This window comes from Lepisosteus oculatus, chromosome 6, assembly GCF_040954835.1.
Source record: "Lepisosteus oculatus isolate fLepOcu1 chromosome 6, fLepOcu1.hap2, whole genome shotgun sequence".
Lineage (NCBI taxonomy): Eukaryota > Metazoa > Chordata > Actinopteri > Semionotiformes > Lepisosteidae > Lepisosteus > Lepisosteus oculatus.
In genome coordinates this window covers 56380124-56401669 of record NC_090701.1, presented here as the reverse complement: position 1 = coordinate 56401669, position 21546 = coordinate 56380124, and the positions used below count along the sequence as shown (strand labels likewise).

Below are 21546 nucleotides of genomic sequence, written 5' to 3'. Positions count from 1 at the left end.
CCTGCCAGACAAATCCGTTGCTGTTTTTCTAGTACTCCACAGTACACCGGACTCAAAAGAAGGCTTGTTGTTCTCGGTGAAAAAAAAACATACAGTTTCAGCTAAATCAAAAATGACAATAAGAGAATTTTGTCCTGATTAAAGTCAGGTATTTTTAACATTGGTGTTGCCATAGCTTACGAGCTGGGCTTGGTGTTCCCCTGCAGCCTGCTAGTCAGTCTCAGTGCACACGCATTCCTCCTCCCAGTGTCCTGACTATAATGTGATCAAATGACAAGAGCGGGACCGTCCAATGAAAAAGTAGGTGTGCCTTTGTGGACAATCTGATTGGACCCTCTGGCGCTAAGGAGACTTTGTGAAATTAACACAAAGGAAGGATTAGGTCGGCCACTGTACTGCAAAGTACACAATAAAGATAACTGAGTCTAAAGCCTTCGCACAACTTGTTGTTTCACTCTCCGTGTAGACAATCACTAGCATATTACTCTTCCAGAGACTACAGCATCTGTCAGCCATGGTGGTCCCTGGATCTCATCACACAGAGGAGCAGGTCTTCCCCCCGCCGCTGGAGCTGCAGAACGATGCCCACGTTCCTGATTTTCAGAGCTACCTGCAGCTGTACAAAAAGTCTGTTGATGAACCAGAAGGTATGTTGTCACAACAAAAAGGTTATGAACTGCTTTTTCTTGTGATTTTTACTAAATGCATGCATCCTAATGGCAGCACACTGTCACAAATGTAATACCCTGTCAGAGCATTACATCACGCACTCAACAAGATATTTTTATTACACATAATAAATCTTCTTCATCTTGTTCTTCTTCTTCTTATTATTATTATTATTGGCATGGTAGTGCAGTGGTCAGCATTGCTGCCTCACCACCCAGGTGCTCTAGGTTCAATACCCAGGGTGCTGTCTGTGTGGAGTTTGTATGTTCTCCCCATGTTTGTGTGGGTTTCCTCCAGGAGCTCCAGTTTGGTCCCACAGTCTAAAGACATGCTGGCTTCTGGGAAAATAGCCTTTGTAGTGTGTGTGTGCTCTGTGATGGACTGATGTCCCTTCCATTGTGTACGCTGCCTCGCTTGGTGCTTGCTGAGATGGACTCCAGCTCTCCCACGACTGTGAACTGGATAAAGCAGTCAGGAAATAGATGGCAAAGGAACAAGTAAAAGGTTTATTCCTGAAGGGAATAACAAGTTTTAAACCCGAAGGTTTATTGGAGTGCGACACCCAAAGAAGGCTCCACAGCCGAAACGTTGTGTTTCCTTTCTCCTCTTTTCAGCTGGAAAAAACCTTCACTTGTTCCTTTGCAGCCTACGCATGCAGCTACCTACCTGAACAAGGAAAAAGATGGATGCATTTAACACATTGTTATATCTCAGCTACAGTATATGTGGATATTTTGTTTTTAACTTTTTCTGGACAAATATTGTATGGATATGAACCGAGTGCTGAGAGGAATATTCTTTCCTTCAGGTTTGTGCAGAATGCATTGCAGTACATCTTGAAAAAACTCTCCGGTTTCCCTCCGAGCTTTATTTCATCCACTGATGTACAGTGATCTCCAGCCGAGACCTTTTCAATCTTGGAGCAGACAACGGCAGCCTCGCGTACCAGCCGAGGAAAATTGCCAATACATTCGAATAGAGATAAGGGTGACAATGTGTCATTTCTTTTAAAAACATCATGTTTGGACTCGTTGGTAAAAAAAACACATGGCATGCCATGAAACCTGTTTGTTGACCTGTAACTGAAACAGCAGCACTTCTCACCTGTCTTGCAGTGTTCTGGAAGGAAGTTGCCCAGGACTTCTTCTGGAAGAGCCCACCAAAGGGGCAGTTCCTTCAGTACAACTTTGATGTGACGAGAGGCAGCATTTACGTCAAGTTCATGGAAGGAGCAAAAACCAACATGTGTTACAACGTCCTTGACAGAAATGTCAAGGAGAAGAATCTTGGTGAAAAAGTGGCGTATTTCTGGTAACTCCACGATCCTTGTTTTTCATGCCAAGTCAAAATGTTTGCCCACTATTACGGTCCATCACTGCTAAGCTTCAAACTCACACTGTAGCTCCTGCTTCGTTTGAGAAGTCTAAAAAGCAAGTGTTGTCAACTGCTGTAAATAAGGGTCCAAACATAGTGAGAGTTGGTTTTTAAGAAAAACTGAGGATGTGTTTCAAAATTCGAATCCTTGCTAGATTGTTCATGCTTGAGCAGAGTCAACAATTCAAATGGGACATGTTTGAGTGGCACCTGTGACACGTTTACTGCAGTTGGTGAAACCATGTTGAAGCTTGGATTTATTTCTGAAATGGGCTATGGTTTGTCTCCTGGGTTTTTAGAGCCAGTGTGGTATGTGCACACAACAGGTACGTACTGTATTAATTTGCGGATGGAAAGGGCAGTGTGGAGTAAATGTTAGGTCACATTCCCGAGTGCAAGGTTCTGAGTTTAAATCCTGTGCGAGGATGCTGTTAGTATAGTGAAGATGACAATAATAATATCCCTACACTTATAAAATGGTTTTCTGGACGTGCCAATCAGAGTGCTTTACAGACAATGGGGACTCCCCTCCACCACCACCTTGATGCGCCAGTATGCTCACTGCATATCAGTTATTAACTGGGAGGAGAACAGAGTGATGAACCCAGTTCATAAATGGGGCTTATAAGTAGTCCATGAGTGAGAAAGATCAGGAGGAACACTCCTACTCTTTTGGTGAAACTCCCTGGTATTCTTTAATGACCATGAAGAGTCAGGATTTTGGTTTTATGTCTCATCTGAAGGAAGGCACTGTTTTTTATGGAACAGCGTCCACACCGCTATACTGGGACATTAGGATCCACACAAACTGCAGGGTGAGCGCCCCCTACTGGCTCCACTAACACCTCTTCCAGCAGCAGCCTTAGTTTTTCCCAGGAGCCTCCCCTCCAGGTACTGACCAGGCTCACACCTGCTGGGCTTCAATGGGCTGCTAGCCGTGAACTGCAGGGTGAAATAGCTGCTGGAATCTGGTTGCCTATTTTTCCTGCCTGGTCCAAGCAAAGCCATCTCTGTAACAATATGGAATATGCAATTGAAAGTTGCTCTGAATAAAAGCAGCAGCCTTAATGATAACAGAGTAGTTACTATTCCTGTTGAGGAAAAACAACATTGCAATAGATTAAGTCGTTAAAAGTAAAAAATGAGATCTGAAAGCTGCCTATAATATTACCAATATGAATGTCAGCAGTTTTAAAACAATAAGGGTCAAACTGAATTGTTAGAAAAATTTTATGATTGAAGGTGCGATAAACATTTGCTCCTATATAAAACTGTCAGCGAGAGAGCGAATTTCTAAAAAGTTGACCAGTCAAAACAATTCAAACTCAAAAGCCATACTGTGGAATCCTTCTCTGTTAGACTCAGCCTAGTCTACAATGAAACTGAACAGGTTCTCGGGACATCCATTTAATTCTTATAACGGAAATTTGCGAGGATTCGCAGCTTTTTTCAAAATGATTTTTTCAGCTTGCGCTGGCCTTGTCGGGGTTAATCTTCAGCCATGCACGGTCATATCGGACAATTAACATTTTAAACATGAATACCTCCAGATAAATGTCACTAGTAGCTGTTTCTAAAAAGTGCAGTCATTTGTCCCCTTCCACCCGAAACCCTGTGCTGATGTGTGACCTCCATGCCCTCTCTCTGAAGCAGCCTTGACTCAGTGTGCGCTGCCTTGTTTGCTGACCTTAATTTGGCCGTAAATGGAGACTCCCTGCTCATGACTGCCAAGTCCAGAGTGGTCTGACAGACTGGGGTTACAAATTAACTGAACTCTACAGCCCAGCAGCCACCTCACCTGAGGGCCGGTCAGGGAGAAGTGCTGCTTCCCAGCTGTGAAGAGCTCCCGAATGTATGGATTCATCTGCTGACGGCTCCAATACAGGAAATAAATTATCGGGGCAGCCGAACGCTGACCTGCGCCAAATAACTCATCTTGCCTTTGGCATCCCCAACTGGCACTAATGTAGGCACACTTGGCAGCCTCTTGAAGACAACGCCTGGGAGAAACCTAGAGGATTAAGAGGAAGATTTACTCCCACAAAGCAAGGCTGCCCTTTCTCACTCCGTTATTCGGAGCAGCAGTGTGGCTCAAAGCAGGGGCTGCTGTAGTGCCCTGGAGCAAGGAACGGCCTTCCAAATGCCACCCGTAAATGTCCTGCCTTACGGTAGAAATGGGATCTTTCCATGGCCAACACTGGCAAGGAGGATCTGGTTAAAAATGGTTACCAGAAAAACATGCTGCTTCGTGTTGTATCTCTCGGGAGCACAAAATACCCCTATCTCAGGTGCTGGTAATATTCGTCCATCCTCCTATTGTTAGACTGTGGGAGGAAACCCACTGAGATCTGCAAACAAGAACAGCTTTCATGCATCTTTAGGTTTCCTCCCTTTCAGTTTTGCAACAAAGACATAGTTAAAGTTGGCTTTTTTTTCTCCTTTACTACCATTACAAACACAGACTGCAGGGTGAGCGCCCCCTACTGGCCCACCTAACACCTCTTCCAGCAGCAGCCTTAGCTTTCCCAGGAGCCTCCCATCCAGGTACTGGCCAGGCTCACACCCACTGAGCTTTAGTGGGCAGCCAGTGGTGAGCTGCAGGAATCTGATTATGTATTTTGGCTAACTGGTCCAAGCAAAGCCATCTCCGTAACAATATGGAATATGCAATTGAAAGTTGCTCTGAATAAAAGCAGCAGCCTAAATGATAACAGAGTAGTTACTGTTCTTGTTGAGGAAAAAAAAAAAACATTGCAATAGATTAAGTCGTTAAAAGTAAAAAACGAGGTCTGAAAGCTGCCCCTAATGTTACCAATATGAATGTCAGCAGTTTTAAAACCAATTGAATTGTTAGAAAAAAGTTATGTTTGAAGGTGCGATAAACATTTGCTCCATTCCACGACGTGTTTACATGCGTATAAAACTTGTGGAACCTCCCCTCCCCTCTCCACATACGCATACAGAATTACAGGCCATATTACATTACCATTAATATTAGAAGCGGAACGTATTTTAGTGTTTAAACTGATTTTGTTTCGCTGCGCACAGACACCTTAGCCTGGCTGAAATGAAGGACGGTATTTTTCAGCCCCCCTCAGCCAAACCTAAAAAAAAGTGAACCGTCCCAGAGCTCGACCTCTGTCCCCTGTGTGCACACCGAAGACGCAACGCAACACTTTTGTAACTCCACAAAACTAATATTGCAAAGCAATATTGAATTGGTTGGGGTTTTTTTTCCCTCCACATATGTGGCTTTTCCAAAACTGCGCGGCACGCCGGCTCACGCCTGCAGGCGCGCCACGCCGGTCGCGAAACGAGGGTCCTCCGGTGACACTCGGGGAGCAGGAAGGTCTTTTTGACCCTTCATGGTCCGGTAGAAAAGGGTTTCTCCACAGGCTGTCACAAATACGGGAGTCACGATACATTTTTACAACATTTTTGTACATTTTTTTGCTACAACAACAACAATTTGGATAGAATTTTTTTTTTGGTGAAGTCTAATTTCTTATGGGTAACCGATGAAACGATCCGTCAGAAAAAAAATAAGAAGTTTTTTTCCCCGGGAGGTCTTTTCCTCCACCTCTCTTCACAGAGATATCATGCTACGCGCTATATTACTCCGAATATGTAGGTAACAGAAATCCTAACGAACTCAAATAAGAAGGGTGATGAAGACGTAGTAGAGGAAGACGGGCGAATAACAGTAAAATGATTGCTGATTATTTAGTATACACTTTATATTCACACATATGAGACTAAGACGGACACATTTTAAAACGAATATGGTACTTAGAACATTTTAATAATAAACTTCATTTTACAAAGCGCCTTTAAAGGCAGCTTCTCAAAGCGCTCTACAGAATGACAACAACAGCAACAACAATAAAAAATACACAGGAGACAGTGGACAGGGGGTATGAATACAGCAGGAGCAGAGAGAACAGAGCCAGTAAAGTAAAGGTAAATCCCAATTATTAACAAAGGATTGCGGTGTTTCAAGTCCTAGACCCAACGAAATCTTGACGACGGGACTTTATGATTCTCATTATCTTACGTACAACCTAGAGACTACAGGAAACGTTTCGATTTTCATATAAATGACTGACCCTGCGCTCTGACCCCCAGCTTCTCTCCCTGTCTGTGTGTCTCATGGAGAGCAAGCTGGGGTCTGTGAAAAGACACATTCCTAATGCAAGAACATGTATACGGCCAATAAAGTTATGCTAATCTTTCTCTTTTTCATGCTGATCTTGCAGGGAGGGGAATTCTCCCGATCGGCAGCGCTCAATAACGTACCGGCAGCTCCTGAAGGAAGTCTGCAGGTGTGCCAACGTTTTAAAGAGCATGGGTAATCATCACATTTTTTAAAAAAAATCTTCATTAAACACAAATCTAACCCATAAAGAGATATAGATGTCCTCTTAAATATTTAATTTCTGTTTGGATGGGAATATTGCGACATTCCCATATTATATAATATTGTGAGAGTGCGATTTCGGACCACAGGATGCAGATGCTTGTTGAGATCCGTGCATCCGTGTCTGAAGATCAATGGACACTGCTACTGAATACGAAATATTACGCTTTTTAAAGCCATTAAAAAACTCCTTGTAACTTGTCTGCAACATTTCCCTCATATGCTGTATATCTCATTTCTTTTGGAAACAGGAGTGGGAAAGGGCGACAGAGTTGCAGTGTACCTGCCCATGATACCAGAGCTGGTGTGTGTGATGCTAGCGTGCGCCAGACTGGGAGCTATGCATTCTGTTGTGGTAGGGGGACTCTCTCTTGCTGTGGTTGTTTCATTAATCACCTCCCATGTGCATTGTTTCCTCCCGGCTTTTCCTTGTCCGGCTCATTTTAACTTGCAGACTGCTCGTCAGGGAGGTTTATTCGCATCCTGTTAGGAAAGCAGAAAACAGCTGCAGCTGCATTTGTTCCCTGTTAGATGACAAGAACAATGCTCCGCTTGCATTACAAGTCCTGATCAGTTAATATGTAGGCTTCAATGAAATAGAGGAATGACCTCATAACTCAGCATATCACTTCTACACACACAGGCACTATTTTCCCTTTGCCTTGTGGTAAATGTTTTGACATGTTGGCTTTGCTCAGTAATTACTAGTTTATATATATATACCATATACAGTATAAACTCATACAGTATATATTCATATACGCTCCGTAAGGCTGCTTGCTGTCTCTTTATGCTGCTACACAATTTGCCATTTTGTTCTGTTCTCCTCTGTAATGTTATAGATCCCAAGAAATCTCATCTTCTGTGCTCTCATGTCAACAGAGAACAATTTCTCATCTCTTGCTCTCTCCTGAGCTCTCCGACACTCCATTACCAAGACACATGCTGTGATACCAATCAGCTCAACCCAGGAAGACGGCACAGTTCTAAAAGTCTGACACGTTCTTGTCTTTAAAATAACAAAAAGTATATACAACTTAGCATATGTAACAAACTGCATGTACACTCAGTGAAAGTTGCTCTATCGTGCACAGTAAAAACAGCAACATAAATACATCATAGATGTTCCATTTCGTTGGTAAGTGACTGCCTCAACACCAGAATGTGTAAACGTCTTGCTGCACAGAAAAACAAATCAGTGTGGTACGACAATCGTGATACAAGCTCTGCAACGTTCCATTCCTCAGTGTCAGCACAAGGATATTCAGTTCAAGCCTCATTATCCTCTGGGGGAAATTGGTTTTCCGGCACAGTCTAATACAACATTCCAACAAGACAGAGAAGTTCAAGTTCAAGTTGATCTGTCATTCCAGCCATATACAAGTGTACAGTGGAACTGGTCCACGGTGCAAGTACAGACAGGACTGTGACACCAGGGTGTTGAGAAGACAGTACAATAGTGTTACAGGTGATCTGAGAGTTACTCTTTACAACCCTCTATTTGTAGAGGATGTACAGTTCTGCAGAATCTGATCAGACAACAAAAAACAAATCTTCTATTCATTTTTTCAACTACTGTTCTTCATTACTCCACAGAATCATTTCTGTGTTGTTTCAATTGCTTTTAAACTTACAGTGAATTGATTATTGGTGAGTGTGTGTGACTTCGTTTGATATATTTCCGAGACAGGAGTCAGAATTCACCAATCCCTTTTCCCCGGGGTGATAGTGGCTTCTTCTCGTCCAGAAGTAGTGTTTTCAGATATTTTTCTTCAGATAAGTGAAAAAGAGATGGCTAATGTAATTCAGCGGTCCTGTCACGTGTGACAAGCAATGTCCGGTTTGTTAAATTCTAGCCTTTTGCTTTCTTTCATAAGTAAAAATAAATAATAATCTCTCCTGTCGTGAAGTACCTTATAAGATATTATACCTAACCTATACTAATAAGTATAACATGTTGGTAGCAAATTCCCAGGGAGAATAACGCTTGTAGCACTTAAGGCCAGTTGGGAAGCATAGAAAAGTAATAATTGGCCAAACAAAATCGTCAGTTTCTTTTTTAACTGCTACGAAGGGAGAATGGCTCTTCTGTGTTTAGCCGAGTGCACTACAGTATACCTTTGTGTTTAGTTTGCAGGTTTCTCATCCGAATCGCTGTGTGAGCGAATCCTGGATTCACAGTGCTTGTTCCTAGTCACAGCAGGTACCAGTCTTCCTATAAGGCCCAAGTGCATGCAAAGTGTTGTTACAGGAACTGCAAGATATGTACACTAACTTCACCATTGCGGTTGCCTGTTTAACTCTCTTTTTTTCTGTTCACTGTACAGATGGTGTTTTCAGAGGGGAGAAACTTATCAACTTGAAACAGATCGCAGATGAGGCACTGGAGAAGTGCAAGGAAAAGTAGGTCCTGTAATCTCTATCTCATTACAACTAGTTTAAAAAAATGAAACCTCAACTGAAGGAGACCGATTGCTGAGTTGTTGTGTCTTATCACCCAGGCTAAGTACAAGCTATCCTGTTTGCTTGGCTTTCTTTCATCCTGCTGTGTGATTAAAGAGATACCAGCAAGCCAGCCTCACCCTAGATTCTTAAATCTTCCTCTGAGTCAGTATTACGGTACAGAATTTAACTGATCAACTGAGAGACTTTGTTAGAGAGCTTTAAGAGTTCACATTGAAAAATACAAACGGAAATGTGAGATATTTCACACCTTAAAATATCTAATATGTATATGATACTTCTGAGAATATTTAGGATCACAGAATTGAAAACTGAATTGACGAATTGATGATAAAGACCAGTAACCTAAGCAAAGACATCATCGCCCAAAGACATAAAGAGATTCAGACTAGAGTCTGTGGTATTCGTATTAATAAAGAGCATAAAAAACTGGGCATAGTGATTATTGAAATTGTTACTATGATATAAATACAGTACTTTATTCACAGCAATAATGCACATTAGCCAAAGCCTTTTTTATAACCCACTGTTGTAAATTGAGCCTTGAGAATGTAGCCCACAACCTAACTGTTCAGTGGCAGCTAATATTTGTCAAAGTTCTAACTCTTGTGCAACTTCTCTGCCTGCAGAGGAAATTTTACCATAAAGACCTGTATTGTCGTGAGGCACGTTGGAGATAAGATGAAAAATGGAATCGTTTCCAACAAATTGCAGGTAAAGTATGTGCCCGATCTGTTGTGTCACTCCAGAAACCTCTCTCCCTGCTCAAAACTTTTACACAATTCTTCAGATCGTTGGATGTGCCAAACGTGCCTTCAACGTTTATTCAGTGCAGAGGGTGAAATGCTCTTATCAGCTCCCAGACTGACAAAGAGCCAATTACCGTAAGGATTACTGTTTGTACAGTGGGAGAAGTCTTGCTTTCTTTGTGACAGGTGATGGATGGAGGGGGATTTGTTTATCCAGAGTGCAGAAATGGAACCAAAGACGAAGTGGTGCCAGTTTCCAATCGCTCTTTGCCACAATCAGTGATGCATGCCCGCTGTGTCTTCGACAGGTTCACTATTTCAAAGGGCAATTTTACAGAACTGGCAGCATTAAACCAGTCAGCCTGATCAGATACTGACCGCTAATGCCTGCAATCTGTCCATTGCTGAACATGCGTGGTTATCAAGGAAAACAAAATCAGTGTGGTTTAACTAGTCTGGACAGAAACTGCAGTGTTTCATGTCACTTACCCTTGCTGCGTTTAATTTATCTCTACTTCCGATATTGCACTTCTGTTCTTACACTTTTAATAAGTGTTAGCAAGCTTGTTCTATCATTAAGGAATCAGCCTCCTGGTTTTGCAAACAAAGAGACAGTACTAAAGCCCATTTTAACATTTTTTTTAATTGACCCCTTAGAAGAGCTGTCTTTTTGCCACAGTCTTTCATTCATACCTTAATTTATTTTGAAGTATAACATAAACACATGATCATCTTTTCGCATCTGTGCGTTCATTAGAATCAGGTCGTGGCATGAGGCCAAAACAGCATTCATAGTGGCAAATGAGACGCATCAAAATCCAGGCAGTGCCTGTGAGCCCCTGTTCCTGAGTGATCGCTGTAGGTTGTGCATGTATTTTACAGCCAGTCAAAGACTGTGGTCAACTAGGAGGACTGGGACAGTGGCTGTGAGGGTGTCAGTGTGTTTAAATCAGTTTCACCAAGGTTTTCATGTACTGGACTTTCATGTCGCTGTATCTCTGGAGCTGCTGGTCTTACAGGACAGCAAGACTCGGTGGGAGTCATGCCTGCAAGCATCGATGATGTAGAGACCACACACATGCACGCATTGTTTCCAGTTCACCCCTGTGGACACACCCCGCTCTTTCCTCCTGGCTACAACACAAAAGTATGAGTACAAACGTACAGTAAAGCACAGTGTCGGTTAGTTCAGGCTCGTATCCTGCCTCTCACTCGAAACCATGAACCTCCAGCGCCGCGCACGGGAGACGGCTGTTCGAGCATCCCGCTGATTTTCTTGGCGTTGTATTTTATTTTTATGAAAGGGGTTGTTACAGAAATATATATTTCATTCACGTAGGGTAAAAATACCTCAAATCGGAATTCGTGTGAACTACCTACCAAAAGTAGAAAGAAAGACTAAAACGTGTCAGCTGTTTCCTAGAGACTTTCCGTCATTAGCATACTTCTGCAATTGATAGTTATACAGCGATACACATGTGTGTGATCAGTATCACGATATAATCTTTGCTTCACTGCAAGTGGCCACATGTACGTGCAGCCTTAGTCCACAATTGTCCTTCCTTTCCTGCTCGCTAACAAGCGCGCTGTCCGCTCTGCGCTCCCGGTCCGGTCCGGTCCGGTCCGGTCCGGCCCGGCGCGGCTGCAGCTCTGACTCTCTGTCCTCCGGCCCGCCAGACCCACTGGACCGCGGGCGTCGACGTGTGGTGGGACGAAGCAATGGCGAGCGCGGGGGAGGAGTGTGAGCCGGAGTGGGTGGAGGCGGAGGACCCCCTGTTCATCCTCTACACCAGCGGGTCCACCGGGAAGCCCAAGGCAAGTGGGGCCACCGCCGGTAATGAACCCCTGCGAGGTTTAAGAGCTGTCGTCTCAAGTACTTGGGAACAAAATCTCCGCAGAAAGCAGAACTAGAACTAGCTCAGCGTGTTCTCGGTGAAACAGATTCGGTTTTTGTGTTTTTCCCGCCCAGAATGACAGAAATAACACTGCTCGCCAGTGAGATCTCTGTATTCTTAACTGTAGTTGATGGCTTCTGTACTGTGGCTCCAGCACCCTTACGCTCCCCTGCAGAGTGCCAGTTCTCCAGAACGCATGCTGTCCTGGGGCCTACAGGGTTACATTAATATCCCAGGGTGTTTCTTGAAAAGAGAAGGGGGGTAACCCTGGAGTCCTAGTCAAATTTCCCATTGGCCTCCTAATAATCCCCTCTCTGAACTGGCTTCATCCCTCTGCTCTCCTCCCCACTGGGAGCTGCTGTGTGGGGAGCGGACTGGCGCATCATCCAGGTGGGGCTGCACACTGGTGGGGGTGGAGGGGATCCCCATGACCTGTAAAGCGTCCAGAAAAGTGCTACAAAAGTGTGAGAAATTATTATTATTATTATCATTATCATCATTATCATGTCCTAGCAGAGACTGTGGCGTGACTTTCCTCGGGGCTTGCTCACTGTGTTCCGCTCCGTGCCCCGCAGGGTGTCCTGCACTCTGTTGCTGGCTATCTGCTGTACACAGCGCTGAGCTTCAAGTGTGTGTTCGACCACCAGCCCGGAGACGTGTACTGGTGCACCGCGGACATCGGCTGGATCACGGGACACTCGTACATCACTTACGGACCGCTGGCCAACGGCGCCACAAGTGTCCTGGTAAGCAGCCCCTTGCAGTGTGCGAGACGTGGGTTACTGCGGATCAGGGCAAAACCAGAGACAACCTGGGAATCATGCAATTGATGATTCTTGCTACACATGTGGAGCATGCTGACACCTTATTGCTGTGCGTATTTTTTTTAACGTTTTCTTCCCGGTTGTCAATGCGTTATGTTTAAAAAGACAACACACGACAAGTTTTGATGACGAATTTCCAAGTAGTAATAAAATGTAACTCCACCCCTCCCCATGTAGAAATGGAAACAAAAACGTATTCTGCCTGAAGCAAACACACAGGCGCAGATCCGGAGTGCCTCTGTGGAAACGGCATTCTGTAGTATGGGGTTGTTGCGACGGGTAATCTCAAACCAAGCAAGGTCAATTGTCAAATCTCTGAGAAGCCCAGAACATTGTGCAATGTCAGAAGCAGAAACACAGATGTGACACGATATTTCAAATGATCATGCTGTAACATTTTTTTTAGGATTGTAATGTGCATTAAACATAATAATAGAAATGAGTTTTTCAGGTTTTGCAGGGACCTGCCATATTTCTTCTTTCTGTTTGGAAAGGAATTCTTAAGGAAGATTACTGTGTTACATTTGTCTCATTCCTGTAGATTTTGCTTCATATACTTCGAAAATGTTTTAGAGCTGATAGCAGAAACAATTCTGGAGAAGGTACCTCGCAAATGACACAGTGAGATCAATTACACGGTCATGTTTAAAGCTGATAAGAGTGTCTTGTCAGGAAGGACGTATGAATTTGAATGACTGTTGTCTTGGGATGTGGTCAGACTCCAAGTCAGTGCTGTGCTGAGTTACATTTCCAGGAATGGTCTGACACTGTGACGCTGTGCTTGGACAGTTTGAAGGCATACCGGTGTACCCTCATGTGGGGAGATTCTGGGAGATCATCGAAAAATACGGCGTGTCCAAGTTCTACACAGCGCCCACAGCCATCCGCCTGCTGATGAAATACGGACAGGAGCCCCTGAAGCAGTGAGTGGTCTCTGACAGCGCGGATGTGCCCACTCCCCTGCCGTGGGCTACAGGATGTGCTCTCAATGCGCAGCTGGGGTGATGTCGCTCCGCAGAGGAAAGGACACTGGCCCCTCACAGGCTCCCGTTAGACAGCTGCTGCGACACAGACCCGTGCTTTCCTTCAGGAGCCATCGTTATGATCAATACCTGGGGGGGGGGGGTGTTTAAAACCGAAATTCAGCAATGTCCAAAAATAAAGCGAAAATGCCTACGGTCCTCCAGTTCCACCTGCAGTTCTGCGCAGTTTTCGTAGCTGAAAATGATAGTTTTTTTCCCCTGGGGCGTTGGTAATCGCCATGACCCCGCTGTACCGTCTCGGGAAATAAAGCCCCGATAGAAAGTGATGAGTGAGCGCCATCTAGTGGGGATCTGAAGATACTCTTTGAGCACAACAGGATTTTTTAACGCGCAAACCGTCTCTCTTTGTAAACCTATTCTATATGCTGTTTATATCATATAAGCATCGTTATTCATATATCTTATGAGTTATTCTGCGGTTGTTTGTCAGCGACACTATTATGATCGTGTTGCCAGGTTGCCTTTGCCCACAACTCGTACAACATCCTTGCAACAAAACCCCAATTCAGAGAGCACCCGTGCCAGTGCCGGGCTAGCAGTGAGCTGGCTCAGCTCTCACACCTGCGCTTACTTTCACAGGGAGTGAGATTATTTAGCAAACTCGTAGTTTGATAAACTATGCCTGCCTGCATGTCTGTTCTAAAATACCATACAAACTGTTTGTTTTAGAGGATATGCTTAATTCGTGTATTTAATCCATCATTCTGTTTTTTCTCCTTTAAGGTTCAACCTTGATTCTTTAAAAATCTTGGGCACTGTTGGAGAGCCTATTAACCCAGAGGCCTGGCTGTGGTTTTACAACGTTGTGGGACAACAGAGATGTCCCGTTTTGGATACCTTCTGGCAGACAGAAACTGTGAGTAAACTACTGTGGAGCTGCTTCTGCCTTCATTAAGCTGGACTCTGTGTAGCAACGCCTTTTTCTTCAAGCTCAGTGCAGACAGTAAAAGGCCCTGTGAAGTGTCATTTTTGCTCAGTGATTAAATCAGGGGGAAATACACTGAAATTTAAACACATCGGGAGGAATAAAATTCAAATATATTTCCAAATAACCCAGAATATTGTAGAAAGTCGAGAGAAATGTTATAATGTAGCGTGTGATGCATTGCACATTCAGATAGGTACTGTAGGACAAGTAATAAGTATTTATTTCTATCAGTAGAACTGTTGGGTTTTACAGGTGTATGACTGTAAATTGGACAAAATAATAGCTCATGCTGAAGGTATTTACAAAGAAATAAGACCCGACAACAGCGAGCCTCTTAAGCAATGCTGCATGCCAGCCTTTCTGTGTCGTGGAGAAAAGTCTATAAAACATTTTAATGTGTGTAGCTTCAGATGTTCATTTTAGTACAGGTTGCTGTCCGGTAGATTATTTGAATGCGAATCAAAAATTGAACTTAATCCTTAAATTGAGGAAATCGCCTCTTTATTTGCGAAGGTTATGTCCATGAAATTAAAGAGTATTTTCTTTCTGACGCAGGCGAGACATTCAGTCGGTTTAAAAAAAAACAGTGGAATTAGGTTGTCGTTTGAAAATCAGAGCTACACGCCGACATGATTGTAAGAGGTGAATTGTTTTGTTTTATTTCTTGTGCCCCCAGGGGGGTCATGTGTTGACCCCATTACCTTCAGCGATTCCCCTGAAGCCCGGGTCAGCGGTAAGTATCCGCACCGGTTCGCCGAGCGGCGGCTCTGGGGCGGGTGTTTCGAGACTGAGACCACAGCCTGCACGGTGATGACGTGTTTTGCAGACGTTGCCCTTCTTCGGGGTGCAGCCGGCTATCCTGAATGAACACGGGGAAGAGCTGGAAGGCGAGGCGGAAGGCTACCTGGTAAGTGTGTTACTCTGCTGTGGCTCTGTCGTTGCGTGTCTGCGCGCATACAGTCCGACTGGTGCGGCTCAGCTCCTGTCTGGATTCGGCCACAGTCATACAAAAACACTACTGCCTAGGCAGTGCGAACTATATGCTGCTTGTGTCATATAAGCATTCATTATTCTACATCCAATTACTGGTTCTCTGGCCACAGGCGCATCCTACAGTATTCTAAAATTTCAAGTGAGATGATGTGAGCTGTTCTAACCCTGTTACACACACACAGATTGAGGCAGTGAAAAGGCACTTCTCTCCAGAAATGATTGGGGTTGCAGGCCACAAAATGCCAAAGCCATGTCATGCATATTGACCAAGACTCTGTGAAGAACCAGGTATCCAGATGAATGACCTTTCTTCTGTGGCTATTCTTATGCTGTTGTTTATGTTGTTCTGCTGCATTGCATTTAATCCTGTCCTGTGTGAAACTGGCTGAAGCTTCAGGATATTTGAACCGTGGGAAGTGGCCTCTGAAACAGCTCAGACTGGGATCTATTTGCTCTTTGACCTTCGCAATAAATTAAATGTCGTCCCCTAAGGTTTAAACTGCCCCGGTCTTGTGTCAGTTTATAATTTTTTTCCCTTGTTCTCACCACAATGCTGTTATCTCATTTAAATCAAACAATATCCCGTTTTCAGCCAATTCTAGCTAGTAAGATTCCATTTGGTGTTTGTTCTGTGGGCTGTAGTGTATTTTTGTATAAAAAGGTGCTATAACTATATAAATATATTTCTATAATATAAAGGTGGTGTCACTGTAGGTTTTCAGGCAGCCTTGGCCAGCCATAATGCGCACTGTGAATGGAGACCACGAACGCTTCGAGACGACCTACTTCAAAAAGTTCCCCGGATTTTATGTCACAGGCGACGGTGAGTTACTCCATTTTCAAAGTAATAAATGTGATCCGGCTTCACCATGTCCCTGTTGTCCCAAAGGAAGTGTATCCCACACTCAGTCTGGGACATGTGACTGCAGAGCTCCGTCTGACGAGCCTCGAGTCACATTCACAAAAATAATACCCTCCCAACTGCATCTGTCACGCAGAGCAGCTGACCACAGAGCCACGACTCCTGTGCTCGTGTGGTAGGAGATAATAATGTGCAGTGCAGAGAAAATGCCCATGAGGCAGCAAGTCGGGCCCAAACCCAAATCACACTCCCTCCACCACGCCTGATGGTCTGGATCTTCTGTTCGGAAGTATTGTCTAGTTCCGGTCCTCTGGAAAATGCCAAAGCTTTCTCTGAAAGAGAAAGCTTTCTCTGTAGCTTTCTCTTATTGCTCCGTTCTGTCAAGATGTATAAATCAGTTTTAGAGTTGAATAGACATAGACCTGAGACAGGCCAGCACTCCAGCCTAGTTAATGCTGCAGAAGGTACAGTAAGTGCTTGTTCTTTTGGCCTTTTTTAATTTGAAAAGGATAAGTAACAGCTGTCAGGATCAATTTTCTTTTTAGATGATCTAGGGCTCAGACTAATCCAAAACAGATATTAGATTAGAAACCAGAAAGTTTGCATACAAGTGGTGGCCATTTGACCCGTTTTGTTTGTTTTGTTTTTTAATAGCTAATTCATCCAGAGATCTGATCCATTCGTTTCATGTTAGAAGTGATGGTATCATCTTCAACAGCTGTATCCTGTTAGTCGTTTAGAGGGCATGTAAGAATAGTGTGTATGCTGATGTTCTGGTGATGTGCTGTCAGTCACCACTTTACAAAACAACATACTGTTGCTCTGAAATCAGTCCAGAGAAGAACAACCAGATACTGTACATTCCTGGGCTTAAAGGAGTGTTCTATACTGACAGGCTAAAAGAACCGAACCTTTTCAGTCTTTAGTGGTTCAGGTGGGTAGCTGCGTCAGCATGCGTAGTCTGCAAAGGAACAAGTAGTAGGTTTATTCACTGCTGAAAAGAGGTGTCAACACCTGAAGAGGGCTTCACAGCCAAAACTTTGTGTTTTCTCTCTTCTCTTTTCACCGTGGAATAAACCTGTTACTTGTTCCTTTTTAGTCTTTTATCAGAAATGATTACAAGGTGGCCTGATCCAAACAATATTAAAAAACCTCAAAGGGGCACTAACCCAGAATCCAGAGGACACCTTCAGAATCATACATTTGTTTATCCAGAGTTTCAGTTTGTATTTTCAGGTTTGTCTCTCATGGCTGATTCTGAAGGGTGACACAGACTTAACGTTGTCAGTGTCCTTGAGGATTTTGAATACTGGAATTGGTGCCCATGATTCTAGTTCAACTAGTGCCTTTTGTATTAAGTATAATTTTGCCCAGAAAGTTATCAGGAGCCAAAACTCCATACCCTGGCTATCAGTGCTTCATTTTTTTAATAGAACAACGAAGAAACAGTTTATGACTTTGTACTGGTTTTTATATAAACATCTAAAATCTGCATCACAGAGCTTCAGGGCTGAGACTGTGAGTCTGAAAGCACTTAACTGGCCAGGTGCTGGAGGGATAAGGTGGGCTTGAGTGGACCAAGCTGGTCTCAAGGTACTGCAACACAGACCCATGGGTGTGAAGTCGGGGTGTTGTCAGTGAGAGCCACTTCACTCTTCCAGATGCTGCTGTCCTGCCTACACAATCACAGCATGGCAAAGGGCTGTCAGGTCCAGATGAGAGGGCCCGTACTGGTACTGTATGTAGCCTCTCACTGTAAATGGAGTTGGTTGAGGACTGGCTAGATTGGGAAATAGAGGAGAACAAGTGGAATGTTCTTGTGAATGCAACTGATATTAGAGGTCCTGGAAACGTTGCTGAGATGTGACTTTTCACGAGGGAAAATGAGTAGCGGTATTTCTTTGTAATCTATCCAAAGTGCACCTCACCCATTGCCAGTTCGTGAACTAAAAAAAACTATAATTCGTTGTCTTCTTACTAACCTCATCTCTGGGACGTTGTATCTGTAACCTACCATGAGCAATTTGGAAAAAATCCAAATAAAATGTGGTCATATTGGTCATTTTCTTCCAGGCTGCAGGAGGGACAAGGATGGGTATTACTGGATCACTGGGAGAATCGATGACATGCTGAATGTGTCTGGTAAGGATTCAAAGGCATGATGTGAATTGAAAGCACTTCTGTAGTGGCTCCACCTGAAGAAATCACCCTGGCTTTTGCCTCAGTAATAATTATAATTGCTTTCACTTCTATAGCGCTTTTCTGGACACTCCATTCAAAGCACTTTACAGGTAATGGGGAATCCCACTGCTACCACCAGTGTGCAGCCCCACCTGGATGATGCACCAGTCCGCTCCCCACACACCAGCTCTCAGCGGGGAGGAGAGCAGAGCGATGAAGCCGATTCGCAGAAAACCCCCGCCTGTCGCCTTCGAGAGTGTTTCGCGGGGGCTGTCTGCAGCGGCCGTGGCTTGACATCAGTGTCATTCCAGCAGCGGTGCGCCTCAATGGGCGGCACTAACGCGCTGCCTTGTCCTGCGCCCCCAGGACACCTGCTGAGCACCGCGGAGGTGGAGGCCGCCCTGATGGAGCACCAGGCGGTGGCCGAGGCCGCTGTGGTCAGCCGCCCCCACGCCGTGAAAGGGGAGTGTCTCTACTGCTTCGTCACCCTGAAAGACGGGACGGACTTCAACCACTCTTTGGTAGAAGGGCTGAAGAGACAAGGTACGGCCCGGCAGCTCCGGGGGCGACGTGTGGGCATCGGCCCAGGCGCCTGAGGAGACGGCTTCACCCCGATGCCCCTGGTCCACAAATGTGTTAACCGAGCCTCAGCCTCAGGGGTTTCAATGTTCAAATAAAGACGCACTCCACGGGGGATCACCTGCATGCCGACTCTTACTCGCTGTGGGGGTTTTGTTTCACAGCGTAAAAGTAAACAGAAACGGGGGACTTTCTCCTAAATCTACGCACTACGAAGTGAATGCGCCTGTAGGTAGTACACAATTTCAGTGGTGTTTCAGCCTTGGAATCTTTGTGTAAAACAGCATTACCTTAATCCACAAAGACACGAAAGAGAAGCGCTAAAAGTATTATTTTATATTGATAATTATTGTATTCATGTATTATTTTATGTGGTCTATTATTATACTGTATAGTCTAGTGTGTTATTTTATTTTAATAATAATAATATTGTGTATTATTTCAATCCTCTTTAGTACGAGAGAAAATTGGACCGATAGCAACACCGGACTTTATCCAGAATGCACCAGCACTGCCCAAAACACGCTCAGGTAACCTATAAGCTTTGTCATGTCACTGATGTCTGCAGTACAGTGTGTGTGTGTTTCCGGGAGACTCGGGCAGGTGGTATCCCAGCATGTGCAGGCTCCCATGAGAATATAGAAAATGAGACAGGGTGAGGAGACAGTTCAGCCCCCCTGCTGTAGCCTGTCTGATTGCAAGTACCGAACTGGGCTGACGAGCTTGTCCAGCTGGTCCTTGAAAGAAGCGGGGGTGCGCTGGTTTTAACGTCTCTGCCAAGTAGGTTTTTCAGGAGCCCCACAACCCTTTGTGTGAAAAAGAAATGCCTAAAGTGGCATTTCAGGTTAGTGAACAAATGGGAATTTAATTGATCAATTTGTTATAATAAAGTGAACCTGGCATTTCAGATTTTACTACAACACGTTAATCTCCAGCAAAACTTAGACATGATTTGTTATTGGAGGGTGAATTAGGAGCAGAGGTCAGCAGCATGGTGCTGTATGAAGAGAAAACCCAAGAGTTTAGACAGCATTAGACTTTTTGCCTTTGCATTCCTTTTAATTTTTTTAATTGTACTGTTAATTTTACAATAAAGTAGTCCTGTAGCTATTTAAAAATAAATAAGCTGCTTGACAGCTTAATGAACAATCAAGCACAAGGTAGCCAACTGGGTAATTTGTTCACTTGTAGCACACAGGACTACACACTGTAGTGTAAGTGGATTGTAATCCCAGATGTACAGATTGATTACACTAGATGGATTACATTAGATTGAATCTTGTAATAAATACTAAAAAAGGAATATACTGCACAGGTGATGCAATAGATGGGCGGTCCACCTAAAGGACGGTTCACTTACAGTACCTGTGTTTCCTGTGACCGCAGGGAAGATCCTGAGACGTGTCCTGAGACAGATCGCCCGCGGTGAGAAAGACTTGGGAGACCTCTCCACCCTGGCTGATCCCAGAGTTGTAGAAGTCCTCTCCAGCCAGAGGTCCGAAGCAGCGGCCTGAGAAGGAGGTCGCTTCTCTTTCCAGATCGGCTTACAGAAAGAAGACCGGGCCTTTCTGACCAGTCAGCCCTACGAGAAGGCCCAGTTCTGTTTCACACCGGGAAGAATGTGCCCTCACGCCTTCCTTGCCTGACGCAGCAGGCCTGGTGACGGGCTTCGCCAGCCTTTAATTCCATTGTGTTGATTGTTCATTTTACGATGTAGAAATCTCAGTTTTGTTTATAAATGTTGTTTTTAATCAATATGAACATACCAATACACACTGTGGGTCGGTGTTTTCTGTTTTATAAATTGCACGCTGTACGACCCTTAATACAAATCCAAATAAAAAACACAAATAAAATAGTAATGTACTATATTGTATTTAGTTATTTTCATTTTTTAAATAGTATTTAAATAATACTTCAATCGAATAAAGAAAACCTCATCGATGTACAGTTTTATTCACAGATTTTTTTTCTTCAATATGTGTGATTTAGATATTTATTTTAAGGTTGAATATAATACACGAAATGTTTGTGACAGCATTTCTGAAGAGAGGTGTACGTCTCTTCAAGATGTATTTCATCACTTCACAATTAGCATTAAGAAAAAGCGGAGTTGTGCATTCATTAAAAGCGTTATGACCACCGCTCGTCACTAGGTGGCGCCAATGTCAATATGACGTCCTGCTCCAAGAAGCCGTGCTGATCTGCACTGAAGGTTTCCACCGATGGGAGAGATCATACTGCACAACACACAGAAAAACATTGAGTCTCCTGGTGTGCAGCTGCAATCGCTTACATAGATCAAAGAGCAGGGACTGTCGGTTTTCAGAAGGATCACATGAAAAAATCAGGGAAAGTGCAACAAGCAAGCATCTGAAGTGCTATTACTTTTCTTGCAATGTACATCTTGAGCTGCTTTAATGATATCACGCTGCTGTTCTTGATCTGTCAATAAGGCAGTGGACGTTACGGCTCAGCGGTTTTTTCGTGCTGGTCTGTGTGTGTGTGGCCTGTGGGAGGGGTCAGGATGACTGAATTGTTTTGTCTTCTTGTATTTCCAATCGAGGCT

General features: G+C 44.1%; 1 protein-coding gene across 1 annotated transcript; it reads left to right on the top strand.

Annotated features, from left to right (window-relative positions):
- The first annotated feature begins 362 nt into the window (after positions 1 to 362).
- On the top strand, positions 363 to 20923 carry acss2l (acyl-CoA synthetase short chain family member 2 like). Its single transcript, XM_069191615.1, has 18 exons — positions 363 to 647; positions 1785 to 1980; positions 6300 to 6391; positions 6712 to 6815; positions 8591 to 8663; positions 8788 to 8863; positions 9553 to 9637; positions 11350 to 11487; positions 12143 to 12313; positions 13181 to 13314; positions 14158 to 14290; positions 15039 to 15095; positions 15189 to 15269; positions 16070 to 16178; positions 18291 to 18359; positions 18765 to 18941; positions 19433 to 19507; positions 20364 to 20923. Exons 1-18 carry the CDS (start codon positions 515 to 517, stop codon positions 20489 to 20491), a joined length of 2031 nt encoding a protein of 676 aa, XP_069047716.1. The 5' UTR covers positions 363 to 514; the 3' UTR covers positions 20492 to 20923.
- Positions 20924 to 21546: the final 623 nt, after the last annotated feature.